The sequence below is a fragment of the Erythranthe guttata genome, chromosome 5 (genome assembly GCF_056151865.1).
Source record: "Erythranthe guttata isolate IM_541 chromosome 5, IM_541, whole genome shotgun sequence".
In the NCBI taxonomy this organism is placed as follows: domain Eukaryota; kingdom Viridiplantae; phylum Streptophyta; class Magnoliopsida; order Lamiales; family Phrymaceae; genus Erythranthe; species Erythranthe guttata.
This window is the reverse complement of record NC_142537.1, coordinates 16,757,616-16,773,069: the sequence shown is the minus strand read 5'-3', so window position 1 is coordinate 16,773,069 and position 15,454 is coordinate 16,757,616. Positions and strand designations below refer to the sequence as shown.

Sequence of the window (15,454 nt, the reverse complement as noted above, 5' to 3'; positions counted from 1 at the left end):
GACTTCATTGATTGGGTAGGAACACTGTTCTTGTCAAGGTGTATTTTTCTCGTTATGTGAGTTATATATATATATATATAATTGGGAAAAGAATTATTAATGGGCGATGTTGAAAATATCGAAAGAAATTATGGAAAAATAGGGATTTTCTACGAACTCAAATTGTATTTGAGTACAAAACAAACTTTATCTCAGGTAAAATAGTATATATATATATATATATATATATATATATATATATATATATATATATATATATATATATATATATGATAAGGAACGTCAAATTGGATTCGAATTGCAAAATAACCATTTAATTCGGAGTTATTAATGGGCGATGGTGGAAATATCGAAATAAATTATGGAAAAATAGGGTTTTTCTACGAACTCAAATTGTATTTGAGTACGAAACAAACTCTATCTCAAGTAAAACGGCACAAGGAACAACACTCATGAGCAAAGCTCATGAATCAGAATCACGTCAAATTTCAGCAATCCAACGTTGTTTCGACTCCTAAAAGTTTGGTTTTTCTATTTTAGGCAAGTTTTAGAAAATTAATAGCAAATCATAGAAAAATCGTATTAGGATTCTGTAAATTGGGTTATTCCAAATATTACGAGATCTAATAGAATCATGAGCTAACTCGTTTTTGCCGTTTTTTGTAATTTTTAGTATTTTCTTAGTTTAATTAGGGTTTCCAGTTTTTAAGTATAAATAACTGCTTTGGGACTTTATTTTGGAAGAATTTCGAATTTTAATAAAATCTTTAGAGTTTTCTCTATTTTCTGGTGGATTCTAGAGTTTTCGGTGGATTCCGAATGTTATTTTGTTCTATAAAATTAATTTGTAGAAATTAATTATTTACCGTGCTTCCGTTCTGCGTCAATATATATATATATATATATATATATATATATATATATATATATATATATATATATATATATATATATATGTGTGTGTGTGTGTGTGTGTGTGTTTACTAGCTAAAAGTTATCCTGTATTGCTCGAACAGGTGATCTTTCATTTGACATGGCTCTGATACCATGCAGAACCATCACCCTAACTAAAAGCTTAACTTATTAATAAAATGTATCATTTAACATTAATAGTTCAAAACAAAAATTGTAGCAAATAAAGAAAAAAAATTGAAGAAACGATCTTCAAGTTTTTTTTTTAATTTTTTTATCATAAATTATTTAAGATAGAGATAGGTCGACGAATGTAATAATGATTACAGACTACATATGACTTGGGGGTTTTTGTTTTGCACGGTAATGACTTGGGCTTTGAATTGGTACAAGTCGTTGATTCAATTCAAGAAAATATGTTTTTTGCATTTCCAATGGAAAATATTCAAAAATTCATTCATTGGTCATTTAAAATTTATGGGACAAATTTACCCCCAAACAATTGCAGGTAGCTCGAGACTTGGAAACTATAAGTTAAATCGTGGAATTTTATTTGTTTATTATATCATTTTTTTAGTTAATTTTTTGCATGTATTAATGGTGTATTTATTGAGATTTCTTATGTATTAAGAAACTTGTTTAGTTTAGCAAAGTTTTATTTTACTGTTCAATCCCTAATAGAAAACTGGCAAAAAAAAAAAATCGTTAAGTCATAAGCAAAAGTTGTAGAAAAATAAGGAGGAAGATTGCAGAAATGACCTTCAAAAAATTGTGGGAGAAAAACCGGAAATGAAAAATAATTCGTATAAATAAATAAATAAATAAATAAATAAATAAAATAACAAGAATATTTGAATTAAAAAAAATCTAGGGCATGAATAGTTATATTTATGATTTTATATTAGGGTAAATTCCACTTTTCCCCTTGTACTCTCAATATTATTTTACCCCTCCTACTCTTGATTGCATCGATTTTGCCTCTTGTACTTGGAAAGTTGTCTCAATGTGGCCCTCGCCGTTAGTTTTCGGACCTTTGACCTTAACACCGTTTGATCTAAGTCTGAAATTTACAAATAAGCCACCCCTCCCAGTTTAAATAATTATTAAAAAGAATAAAAAAAATAAAAAATAAATTGTGGCTGGCGTCGTGGACTATGTTTTCTCGTTGTCTTGAATTTTTTATTATTATATTTTTCGTTTTGTTTTATTTTTTCATTGTTTTTTAAATAATTATATAGACTATGAGGCGTGGCGTTTTTATAATTTCAGAGCTTAGATCAAACGGTGTTAAGGTCAAATGTCCGACAACTAGCAGCGAGGATCGCATTGAGATTTAAGACAATTCTTCAATTACATGCGGGGCAAATCGATGCAATCGAGAGTAGAAGGGGTAAAGTGAACTGAGACAAAGAACAAGGGGGAAAGTGGAATTTACCTTTATTTTATATAAAGCTCATGGATGAAATAGTAATAATATGTTGGGTAAATTACGAAAATTCACCTGAACTTAGGCTAAATTAAGCATCCCACCTGTCTGTCATTAACTAAATTCCTCTGATGTTTGGTTTTGCTTTACACCGACTCCCATATGGTGTGATTTTTCACGGAAGCTTTTTGATTCAAGAGAATATTATCTGAAAAATACCAATTTCACCCCAAACAGCAATGAAATTTCTTTGTGTTTTTTAAGAAGAATAAAGATACCTTGTAAAGGCCCCCTAAGGGTAATTTTTAACTTTAAAAAGTAGCATAAAAAGTGTCACATACGTAGGGGTGTAATCGGTATTTTTTGGAAAATATTCACTCGAATAAAAAATATTCCGTGAAAATCACACCGTAAGAGGGTAGGTGCAAGATGGAAACAAACGTTAGGAGAGTTTTGATAATTACATATAAATGGAGGTGTTTTTTGTAATATAATCTAAGTTCAGGAGGGTTTTTGTAATTTCACAATATGTATAAGAGCTAGTCAAGTCACTTATAAAAAAAAATAGAAAAAAAATGATGGCTTTAAAAGTGTTTAGAGTGTTAAATTTTTAATAATTAGATCTCAAGTCAATTTATATGATTTGATTTCTTAAAAAAACTCGAGGATAGGATGGTCATAAAATATAATTTTTAACAATTAATTAAATAACTTGAAAAAAAAATAATAAAATAATAATATTTGGACCTTCAATAATTATATATGTAAATATTCTGAAGCCAAATGAAAAATATGAATTTCTCTGCAAAAAAAAAAAAACTAGATGGGAACCAAAGCCCAATTTCTCTTCTTCTTCTTCTTCTTCTTTACAGTTCCAACTCAATCTGCAAATTCATGCGAACCGGTTTCGTGCGACCATATTACCGGACCGGAAATCCGGTTCCCTTTCCGACTGGCAAACCGGCAGCCGGTCCGGTGCGGGTACCCGGGTTTCGACCTGTACTGCAACAGCCGGAACCAAACGATTCTCAACCTCCCGCAATCCGGCGAGTTCGTGGTTGACTACATCGACTACAGAACTCCGGCGATATACATCGACGACCCCGGTTCGTGCCTTCCGAACCGGTCCACGAGCTTCAGCCCGTCGGATTCTCCTTTCCGGGGCTCCCATTTCTCGAATTACGTTCTCATCAACTGCTCCGATAATTGGGCGGACTACGCCGCGGCGGCGTCCGGCGGTTACGTGGAGCTGTCTTGCCTGAGTGGGAGAAACAGCACGGTTTTGGCCGCGATGAATCGGCCGGGGTTTGCGGTGCCGGAGAAGTGCCGGAAGGTGGCGGAGGTTTCGGTTCCGCTGGCGTGGGCGGCTCCGCAGTTGTATGGGTGGCCGATGGATTTGAGTGGGGATTTCGAGCTGGTTTGGAGTGAGCCGCCGTGCGGGAGGTGTGAGAAGCAGGGCGGCGTTTGCGGGTTTGAAGGAGATTCCGGTCTTCAGATTGGATGCTCCGGCAGCCGCTCCGGTGAGTTTTCTGTTTTTTTTTTTTAATTATCAAAATTTATAAATAATTAATTGGGTGAATTGCGTTTTGCACCCTGTAATTAACCTTAATTGGGGCTTTGCACCCTCGGATTTCAAAATTGGCGAAGACCACCCTTCAATTATATTTTTCATAGCACAATGGACCCTGTATAATTCGTTACCGGATTTTATCCCAAACGATATTTTATCTTCTGATTTTAAAGCCTTATTCTAAATAATTCGTTTAATTTCTATCGATTACCCATTTAAAAATAAAAATAATGTTCTTCACTTCACTTCTCATTCTATTTTTATTTTTTTAATAGATATTAGTTTTGATTTATTTTGAAAATTGAAATTGAATTAAACTTAGAAATTATATATATTTTTTTTATTTTGATGCAAAACATATAAAATAAATCATCAGTTATGTTTTAATTTTATATAGAAGTAAAATAATTAAATAATATTAAGTAAGAAAAAGAAAACCAGAAATATCGTGATATATTAATTTTTTTTTTCTGGCTAAAATATTACAAGAAATTGAGGTAGGTGCATTTTGCCGTGAGATAAATATTTTAAGGGTGGACTTTGCAAATTTTAAGATGTTAGGGTGCACAACGCCAAACAATGTTAATTCTGGGGTGCAAAACGCAATTTACTCTAATTAATTAGTTGGTTATGATTTATGCTTAATTATGTATAATGATTAATTACTAGTAAACATTTTCAAACAAACTTGAATAAATAAATAGAAAATAGTTATGTGGTTGGTGGCCAGGAAATTGATGCGTTGAAAAAATGCCACCGAACATGTAACAGAGACGCGTGGAGAAATTTTATGCATTTTGTAGCACTTCTTTTTTGTTTTATTGCATTTAGTACCCTCTATTATACTGTAATATTATAAAACTCCTCGTATATAAATATTTGCAAAATCCACCGTATTATGCATTTGTGTAGCACGCAACCCTTTAGACGACACATTTTTAGGGGTAGTTTGATAATAAAATTGAATCATAAGGATTGTTTGCTAATATTTATAACACTGAAAGTTTTTTGACAAATTAGAGTGAAAACATTGGTGCTAAATGCAATAAATCTCTATTTTTTCGATTGCTTTGACAATTAAATTTAGATGATTTTTTTAGCTGAATGGAACATGATTTTTCCGCAAACAATTAAATTAAATGGTAAATTACGGTTACCTCCTGAGGTAAGGTTAAAATTACGAAACTCCCCTATTTTTTAGGTATTAACACTCATCCCTTTTACTATGTATTTCTTACATGTACACGCTTATGTGTCAATTTTATCTACTGAAGGAGTAGGTTTTTTGTAAGACACTACATAATTGAGGGGATTGGTTGTAATTACCTAAAAAATAAGGGGTTCTTTGTAATTCGACATTATTTCAGACGGATGGCTGTAATTTTACCCTAAATAATTTTTATTTTTATTTTATTTTTTTATGATTTTATGTTGCATACATTCCCTAATCTATGTTTTAAAGTTCCAGCTAAAGGTCTTCCAAGAGGGGCTAAATACGCCATCATAGTCGGAGTGGGGATACCCGGACTAATATGCGCAATCGGGCTAGCATGTTACTCTTTCGGCTTGATCAAAACTTTCCGCCACCGCCCAAACCCCAATCTCCCCACCACCGCCACATTCTCCGATCAGCGGTCAATCATTAGGTCAACCACCGGCCTAGACGGGCCCACCATAGAGTCGTACCCTAAGACTGTGCTGGGGGAGAGCCGTCGACTCCCAAATCCAGCCGATGGCACTTGCCCCATTTGCCTCTGCGACTACGAGCCTAAAGAAACCCTAAGGAGTGTTCCGGAATGCAACCACTATTTCCACGCTGGTTGCATAGACGAGTGGCTTAAACTCAACGGCACTTGCCCGCTGTGTAGGAACTCTCCGGAGAGTTCGTCCACTTTGGACACGCCTTGTTCGTCGGGGGCTTTTTCGTCTTCTTCCTCGTCCACCACGTCGCCCGAACATCGTTAGGCAATTTTTTTTTTTTTTTTTTTTTTTTTTTTTTTTTTTTTTTAATTGAGCTGCTTAATTCATATGTTTTGGTGGATACATGTTTGTTGTGTATATATATATTTGTGAGTAGAACGAGCATACCTCTTTTGAAAATCATTGTTATTTTTCGTGCACTTGTAATATATTGTGTTAGTGGAAAAACAATATTGGTAATTTTCCAAATTATACTAAATTGTGGTATGAAGTTACAAGTGCACTTATAAAATTGATTAAAATTTTTATATATATGCTAGTATTTACTGCAGAATTTTTCATCTATGTAAAAATAAAACAAAATGGAATTTTTCTTTTCGATTTTCGAAAATGTAAAACCAATTTCAATTTTATTAAATAAAAAAGCGGAAATTGGAAATCAAAATTTGGTATTTAAAAAATTGAAATGAAAAAACTTGTTCTAAACCGGTAATTTTTAGACTTCGCAGGGATTTGGAAATTCTATTTTCTATTCACCTAAAATATAAAAACGGGATCAATTTTTGTCCCTCAAATTTGCACCGATTTTACATTTGGTCCCCATATTAAAAAAAAAACACATTTGGTTCCTTATGTTTAAAAAATTCAATATTTTTAGTCATTTCCGTCAATTTTCCGATAAAACTAACGGAATCAAGAATCAAGCATGTTCCATGAGGACCATGATCGCCTTACTACGGACTAACGACAAATTGACGGAAATGACAAAAAAATGTTAAATTATTAGAACATGAGGGACCACATGTATTTTGATTTTGGACATAACGGACAAAATGTGAATCGATACAAACTTGAAGGATGAAAACTATAATTTTGCAATATAAAAACTAAATAATATTTACATTTTTAATTTAATAACTGAATTAAAATCAGAATTTTCAAAGTAAAATTATCATACATATTCCAATTTCAATTCAATTTTATTTCTTATTCAGATTGAAATTCGAATTCGAAATGAAAATATTATTCCAAAATCTAAAAATGCTGATCCAATTCCAATTTCCAACCCTTCCCAAATGTCAAAACTCCATTCTTACATCAAAAAACCCCCAAACTCCAAAAACCCCTTAAAAACCCAGATTCTTTCCTTGAATCGGCTGCTCAACAGCCTCGTCAATCTCGTAAAAAAACATCATAAATTCTTACCTCGTACCAAAGATCTGGAATCCCAGTTGAAAGATTAATTAATGGCTTTCAGACGGAGCATCACCGCTCGAGCCAAGCTGCTATATCAACACCCACGCGCCGCCGCTCCATTCCCGCACATTCACCAAGATGACAACGATCAACAAAACCCTAACCCTAACAGCCCCATTTCCAATAACCCCGTAATCTCCAATCAATTGCAGCGCCGCCTTTTCGGGACCGGGAATAATTTGGGCGGTTCGAGAAATTTGTTCCAAGATCGGAGATTTGCGACTCCGGCTGGCTGTGGGCCGCCGGTTTTCTCGAGGAATATGTCGAGTATTGGAGAACGGCCGTCTGAAAATATCGAGATTATGACTGATATGGCGGAAGTGTTTGGGGATAAAGTGGTTGAGGTGGCTTCTTCGCAGGTGGGCCCGGTAGCGAATGAGGTGGCGCTTGCGGCGGCAGATTCTTTCATGCCGGTGGCTGCTCTCCAGTATTTGATTGACTACGTGCATTGTTACACTGGGTTTAATTGGTGAGTATTGAAACTCTGATTTTTTTTTTTAATTCAAACCTAATAGTGTTCATCTGTTTGCGATAAATAATCGAGCTTCGCGTTGTTTGCGGTAAATAATCGAGCTTCGCGTAATTCGACTATTCGTGATTTCCGATTGGATAAATTGTGATTCCGATTTTTCTAAGGTTAGGATGAATTTTGCTTGTACAAGTGTTTGATTCGATAATTCAACGGTTTAAATAAAAATCTCGATAATCGAGTTTTGTTGTAATTGCACTGTTCAAGATTACCGATGCAATTTTGATTGGATAAAATTGTTCTTTCGCTTTTTCTAAGGTTATGATGAGTTTTGCTTGTACAAGTGTTTGATGCGATAATTCAACGGTTTAAAAAAAAAATCTCCATAATCGAGTTTTGTTGTAATTCCACTGTTCAAGGTTACCGATTGCAATTTTGATTGGTTACATTGTGCTTTCGATTTTTCTAAGGTTCTGCAAGAATTGTAAACCGGGTTCATTTCGAAATTGGTTCTGTTTAGGTGGGCATCGATTGTTGTGACGACGATTTTGATTCGTTGGATTCAACTTCCTCTTATGATAAATACGCTGAAGTCAACTTCAAAATTCACAGTAAGTTCTCGAGCACGTTCAGATTAAATGTATTTATCATTTAATTAATCGTATTTAAGCACTCGTAATTTATTTTTACGCAGCTTCTAAGGCCTCGTTTGGAGGAGATTAAGGAAGACATGCAAAGTAGGGTACGATCATCAATCTCTTGTTTATTTAGTTACCTTGTAATTTTGATTCGATTTAATAATTTACGACTATTGATTAATACGTAATAGTAATTACTCGTTATTCGTTCAGGATATGAGTCCTGCTGCTGTAGCCGAAGGACAAGAACGAATGAAAAAGCTCTTTAAGGAGTACGCATCTTTAATTACTGTGTGTATTTTTATAAAATAAAGGGGACAAGAACGAACGAAAAATTGATTCGTATTTAATTGATCAATGAAAATATACTTGAATATTTTGTTTTTATTTTTCGGACTTCTAATTAAAAATTGCATCTTTATCGTATAGATACGGTGTTACACCACTAACGCCTTTGAAGGGACTTCTAATCACGGGTCCGATCTTTTTTTGCTTCTTCTTAGCTGTAAGTTCACATTTCCTTAATATTTTTTGTAGCTGTAAGTTATTTCGTCACTATTTTCCTACAAAAATTTTGACGCGATTCTTTCTCGTCGCTATTATGTGCAGGTTAGGAACATGGCGGAAAACGTTCCGTCTTTTAAAGAGGGAGGTGCGTTTTGGTTCACCGATTTGACTACTCCCGATACCATGTACATTTTCCCGATTCTGACGGCATTAACATTTTGGATTACAGTTGAGGTTAGTGCCCACCTTTATATTTGTCGACATTAGTATTATATTTTTTTTTCTCCTATTGCATATTCCCGAGAAATCTTCTTGATAATTCGAGTTCTACTATAGTGTTAATTGTCATGTTTCTTGATAATGTGATCAACAACCATAGCTAATCTATTAGCCATTATACTCTTTGTTTTTGGAACTTGGCATTTGCATTTGCATTTGCATTTGCATTTGTAGTCATACTTAATCTAAAGGGTAAATTACGGTCACCCCCCGAGGGAAGGTCAAATTACGAAAAAAACCCTTTTGTTTGGGTAATTACAACCACCCCTTTCAATTATGAATCTTCTTACACGTCCACCCTTATGGTGTCAAATTCAATATAATCTTCTAGATTTCATGGAATTTTTTCTAGTTTATACTCGTTTTGTGCAAAAATAAAATACAGTTCCCGATGCACTACAATTTAATATTTACAAGTCAACATGCATATCTTATGACCATCTTGTTTCAAAATGTGGAGCTCGAATGGGGTAAAGCGGGTGCAAAGTGGAGAATATTCCACATAATCTAGAAGATTCCACTAAATTTGACACCGTAAGAGTGGACGTGTAAGAAGATTTCATAGTTGAGGGGTGGTTGTAATTACCCAAACATGAGGGTTTTTTTTTCGTAATTTGACCTTACCTCATGGGGTGCCCGTAATTTACCCTAATCTAAATAGCATGTGAAATTTCAATATAAACTAACCATCTCCTAACATAAATACGTATTTCTCGACATTTTTTTTGTGCGGTAATTTTCGTCTAATGGAATATGTCTGGTTATCTTATGTTTGCTATTTGTGATTATACAATATAATGTTTATATTATGCTGTCCGAAAATAAAGATTGCCTTTCGGTTGTTTACAAAATTGTCAAGAATATCCTTATTTGTTGTTTAACTAATTATCAGCATTATTTTTTAAATACGGCGGTATACATGGTCATTAAATTTAATAGATCCAAAAAAGGATTGTGTAATCATACAGGGTTGAGTTTGGACTATGTATCCTTCATTCATTATGCTTGATTAAAATCGAGCTAATTTTTAATCAGGGTTTGAAACCTAAACCCCAAACATTCAACTAATCTCGATTATATTCTCTATCGAGTCTAATCCTACTTCCCAAACAAGGCCCTTGTGCATTAGGAAATCTTAATCATGTTTTGTTTTACTTAATTTGAAAATGGTATATTCCCTTTCAGTGCAATACTCAGGACGGTATGGAAGGCAACCCGACAGCTGGCACTATCAAGAACGTCTCTCGGGTCTTTGCCGTATTGACTGTCCCTTTCACTGCAATGTTCCCGAAAGTACGTGCATTATTTAAATTTGATGAATAATATATTCATGATCGGTTATTCAATTTATATAACATTTACCCGTATTTTCTGTGCTCGCGTTCACAGGCTATATTCTGTTACTGGATTACCTCCAACCTGTTTTCACTCGCGTATGGGTTAGGTGGGGCCGTTTTTCTTTTTCCGAGTCGAGCGATTATTATTTTTATTTAATTTTCTTCTTATTTCTTATTTCTTAAATCGTTTAATTTAATTTTTTTTTCCGTTGAATTTCCAGTATTGAAGAAGCCGGGGGTGAAGGAGTTCTTGGGTGTACCGATTATACCGGTGGAACCACCCTCACCGGATCAAAAGCCAGCCTTGTCGTTTTTCGATTCGATAAAAAAGTACGCAGAAGCCCAACAAAAGATGTCTCTATCGAAGATGTACGCAGATGCCGAACAAAAGAATTCTCTACAATCAGAACAACAACCGGCTGAAATTCCGTCGTTAAAACCGGCAAATGAAAAGAAATCCGGTTCGCCTACGCTCCGTCAAAGGATTAGGGACTTGGAGAATGAGGTCAAGGAAAGGAAGAAACTGAAGAAAAAGATATAAAAAGAAAAAAAGGAAATGGTAATATTATTAAGTGTACCATATTTATTATATGGTCAAGGTGACAATAAATCAAATTTAATATTTTTTTTGAAATACATTTTTATGTTTTATTATGCGAGCATGTTCGGAATTCGACTGAGATATGTTGTCTCCACCATTCCTGAAACTAATAGTCCGTTTGAACCCTAACGGAATAACTTACAATCAATGCATTATTCCGTTAGGGTTCTTTACAATGTCTCATAGGGTAATTATCATTATTGATATCAGAGAAATTTTAAAGTTATTTCAGCATATCTCAGAGGTGTAAGTGTAATTTATCGCTAAAAAATATATACATCTCCTTTCTAGATTTTGAAAAAGTCTGATATTGAGAATACTTGTTTTATAGCCATTTTTCTTAGATAGGAGTATGCAGAATTCTGAAATTCCTTCGTTTTATTCTCCAGTTTGTTCCCGTTTTACGACATTCAAGCTCCACATTTTCAAACAAGACGATTACAAGATGTGTCAATTTGCTTGTAAATATCAAGTTATGGTGCATCAGAAATTGCATTTTTGTACAAACCGAGTACAAACTAGAGAACATTCTACGAAATCTAGAAGATAATGTTGAATTTGACACCATAAGAATTGACGTGTAAGAAGAATCATAGTTGAGGAGAATGAATGTAATTACCCAAACATAGTTGAGGAGAATGAATGTAATTACCCAAACATGAGAGATTTTTTTTCTTCGTAATTTAACCTTGCCGTAGAGGTTGACCGTAATTTACCATAATTTTAATGTATAGAGTAAGATTTTTCTGTGGCTAACTGGGGGTGCATTAATTTGAAAAATAAAGACTTGAATGCCCTTTTTATTTATTGAAATAAAAAGACTTATTTGCACATTAGCCCAAAACATTATTTAATTTAAATTTTGGTCCCTAATTCCACCCCACTAAACCCCAAACTCCATAAACCCCCTTAAAACCCAGTTTCTTCCTCATCAAGCTATCAATCTTTGAACAAAGAAAAAGAAATCATAAAAAACTCTTACCTCGTACCAAAGATCTGGAAGCCCTTTCGAAAGATTAATGGCTTTCAGACGGAGCATCGCCGCTCGAGCGAAGCTTTTTTCTCAGCAGCAACGATTCGTTACTCCATTTACGCACATTCATCAATTTGACGACGATCGAAAAAATCCGCCCCGCAACGACACCGTTTTCAAAAACCCTGAGATCTCCAATCACCTCCATCGCCGCCTATTCGGGTCGGGTAATAATTTGGGCGCTTCTTTTAGCTCGAGAAATTTGTTCCATGACCGGAGATTTGCGATTCCGGCGGGATGTGGGCCGATTTTCGCGCGGAATATGTCGAGTATCGGAGAGGGGCCGCCTGAAAATATGGAGATTATGACTGATAAAGCTGTCGACGTGGCATCGCAGGTGGGCCCGGTGGTGAATGAGGTGGCGATTGCGGCGGCAGATTCTTCCACGCCGGTGGCTGCTATCCAGTATTTGGTTGATTATGTGCATTGCTATACTGGGTTTAATTGGTGAGTATGGAACCTCTGATTTTAGGGTTTCGATTACTATTTTTTCGAGGAAATTCGTTTAATTCGAAACCGTGATGGAATTTTGTTTTATAATTTTTTTAAAGTATATGCACGAGTAGTGTTTGTTGCGAGGGATCGTATTTTCGGCTTAGGATCGAGTAATGTGTATGTATTACGACTTCGTGTTTTGCTCATTTGAATGGGAGTGAAAAATGCAACGTGCCTATTGGATTTGTGCGTATAGTTCGTTCGATCATCGAAACAGAGCTTATTATGATTTAAGACCATTTGTGATAATTAATTCTACCGTTTTGATTGGATGAAAATTGCACTTGAGATTCTCGAGAATCGTAAACTTGTGTTCTTTTGGAAATTTGGTTTTGTTTAGGTGGGCATCGATTGTTGTGACGACCGTTTTGATTCGTTCGATTCTACTTCCTCTTGGGATACATTTAAGGAAGTGTGAATTAAAGTATAAAGTAAGTTTTCGAGCATGTCTTTTTTTATAATTTAATCATCGTGGAACCCTCGTAATTATTTTTTTATGCAGCTTATAGAGCCTCGGTTGCAGGAGATTAAGAAAGAAATGCGGGATAAGGTACTAGCATCAATCTCTCGTTTATTTATTTATTGATCAGATATTTATTGTAATTGGTTTCATAGTTTATCACTATTGATTAATTATCTTCGATTGCTCTAGGATATGAGTCCTCGTGACGTGGCTGAAAGACGCGCACGGATGAAAGAGCTCTACAAAGAGTATGTACTTATTATCCGTCTTTATAATTCAGAATAATCATAATTTATTTTTTTCGTCTTTAGTGGATGTTACGCTCGATAAATAATCGGATCTTTCTCTTACAGATACGGTAATACACCCTTCACTCGGTGGAAGGGAACTCTAATTGGCGTTCCAATCTTATATTGTGTCTTGTCCGCTGTAAGTTCACGTTCCTTGTATTTTCTTTTTATATTTTTTTACTTTAATTTATTTATTACAATTTGACCAATTTGCCTCGTCCACTTTTATTTGCAGCTTACGAACATGGCAGCAAACGTTCCGTCTTTTAAGGAGGGAGGTGCATTGTGGTTCACCGATTTGTCTACTCCAGATTCCATGTTTATTCTTCCGATTCTTACGGGATTGTCATTTTGGATCCGGTTTGAGGTTAGCCCCCCACCTTTTCGATGCCTATGGCATAGTCCCGTGAATCTTCTTGATTATTTGATGTTAACTTCTAAGAGACGAGCATGTTAATTTAATACATGGTAAATTACACCTACACCCCTGAGGCTTGCTAAAATAACTGTATGGTTCCTGTGGTATCGGTATTTACAATCACCCCCCTGAATGTAACGGGATAATTGCATTGGATAAGTTAATATAATTACCGATACCACAAACACCTTAAAGTTATTTTAGCATCCCTCAGTGGTGCAGGTGTAATTTACCCTTTAATATAACGAATGGTTATGTATCCTTCGTTATTCTTGATTTAAATCGAACAAATTTTTAAATCGTGGTTTTGAAACCTAAACCACATTTTAACTAATTCTTAATTTTAAATCGGTATATTCCCTTTCGGATCTTTACTCAGCCTTTGAAAGACAGTATATTTGCAAGCCCGCGCAAGATTTTCGATCTGGTCTTTTCCTCGTTGACAATCCCTTTGACTGCAATGTTCTCGAAAGTACGTGCTATTATTTTTGTTTTACGTGCACTATTTAAATTCGATTTAATGATATATTTGTGGTGTTATTCAATTTTATATAACATTTTCCGAATTTTCCTCGCTTGCATTTAACAGGTTATATGCTTTTATTTGATTACCTTCAACCTGTTTTCACTTGCATGCGACTTAGGTGAGCCCCGTTTATTATTATTCTAATTTTCTCGATCTAGTGATTTTTCTTTCTCTTCTTAATTCTTAAAAACCGTTCAAAACATTTCCGATGAATTGTTTTTTTCAGTGTTACGGAAGCGTGGGGTGAAGTTGTTCTTAGGTTTACCGATTATACCCATGGCGCAACTACCACCCTCACTGAAACGAAAACCCGGCTTATCGTTTCTCGAATCGATAATGAAGTTTGAAGAAGACCATAAAGATACTTTTCTAAAAATAGATTCAGCTGAGCCTACACTTCGTCAACGGATTAGGAACTTGGAGAAGGAGGTCGACGAACTGAAGAAATGTATAAAAACCAAGTAATATTATAAGTTATAACTGCACCTTATATATATATATATATATATATATATACTTGATTAGAGTAAGTTTAGAGATCTGAGAAGTGATTTTCGTATGCTCTGCTACGAGTGTTTATCCGACAATACTTGGTTGGTATGCTGACGAGTTTCGGAGTTATAGTATCCTTTTGATATCGGTATATAAGGATATTCGGATATTCGATAAGAAAGTTTCGATATAAAATTGCTATTAGTTTTTCTTTTTCTTTTGTGGATGCTTGTGTAAAGCCGATTTAAGTTTGACATTGAAGCAAATTTGTTTTTCTCTTGTACCCTAATATGGGTTTAGTAAGAGAGGGTGATTGGCACAAATGTAAGTTTTGTAGTCAACTTTAACAAATGTAGATAGGCGAAAATACAACGTGCTTTGGCCGGAAAAAAAAAATAATATAAAGGGGTTTTTGTGAATAAGTCCCCAACCAAGCATTTTTATTATTTTAGGTTTAGAGGATATATCTCTTTCACCAATAAGCCCATCCCTTTAATATTTATTATAAATAAAAGAAACATTCATGTATATGCCAATATTACTCTCAACCATTTATATCTAATTCTTAATTGTAACCCAATTTAATCAATTTTGTCCACAAAAATCCAATTTTGACCACAAAATTTCAATTTGGACTTTTTTTTGGAGCATACTTTAATATGCTCCAATTTCATCTTTTACTTGATTTAATCTCAATTTGACCCCAAATTTCACAAATTATTCAATTTTGACCCAAAACTTTTGTTTTTCAAAAAAAAAAAAATTCAAATTTTTTTTTGCGGCCGGATTCCGGCGTTGACTTTTCAAAAAAAAAAAAATTG

General features: G+C 34.5%; 3 protein-coding genes across 4 annotated transcripts; all 3 read left to right on the top strand.

Moving 5' to 3' along the window:
- The first annotated feature begins 3,116 nt into the window (after nt 1-3,116).
- Nucleotides 3,117-6,099, top strand: LOC105955088 (putative RING-H2 finger protein ATL21A). 2 transcript variants are annotated; one of them, XM_088817824.1, is made up of 2 exons: nt 3,117-3,858; nt 5,371-6,099. In XM_088817824.1, exons 1-2 carry the CDS (start codon nt 3,162-3,164, stop codon nt 5,871-5,873), a joined length of 1,200 nt encoding a protein of 399 aa, XP_088673950.1. In that variant the 5' UTR covers nt 3,117-3,161; the 3' UTR covers nt 5,874-6,099. The 2 variants fall into 2 exon arrangements, with proteins under 2 accessions (XP_088673950.1, XP_012834239.2); XM_012978785.2 differs by having other exon boundaries at nt 3,118-3,858; nt 5,377-6,099.
- Nucleotides 6,100-6,788: 689 nt separating this feature from the next.
- LOC105955111 (mitochondrial inner membrane protein OXA1) lies at nt 6,789-11,218 on the top strand. Its single transcript, XM_012978810.2, has 9 exons — nt 6,789-7,554; nt 8,075-8,165; nt 8,249-8,296; nt 8,406-8,464; nt 8,622-8,697; nt 8,802-8,933; nt 10,164-10,271; nt 10,368-10,422; nt 10,537-11,218. The coding sequence occupies exons 1-9, from the start codon at nt 7,076-7,078 to the stop codon at nt 10,854-10,856; spliced, it is 1,368 nt and encodes a 455-aa protein (XP_012834264.2). The 5' UTR covers nt 6,789-7,075; the 3' UTR covers nt 10,857-11,218.
- Nucleotides 11,219-11,820: 602 nt separating this feature from the next.
- On the top strand, nt 11,821-14,906 carry LOC105955113 (mitochondrial inner membrane protein OXA1). The gene is made up of 9 exons (XM_088817823.1): nt 11,821-12,396; nt 12,785-12,875; nt 12,947-12,994; nt 13,097-13,155; nt 13,261-13,336; nt 13,433-13,564; nt 13,995-14,087; nt 14,205-14,259; nt 14,368-14,906. Exons 1-9 carry the CDS (start codon nt 11,936-11,938, stop codon nt 14,604-14,606), a joined length of 1,254 nt encoding a protein of 417 aa, XP_088673949.1. The 5' UTR covers nt 11,821-11,935; the 3' UTR covers nt 14,607-14,906.
- Nucleotides 14,907-15,454: the final 548 nt, after the last annotated feature.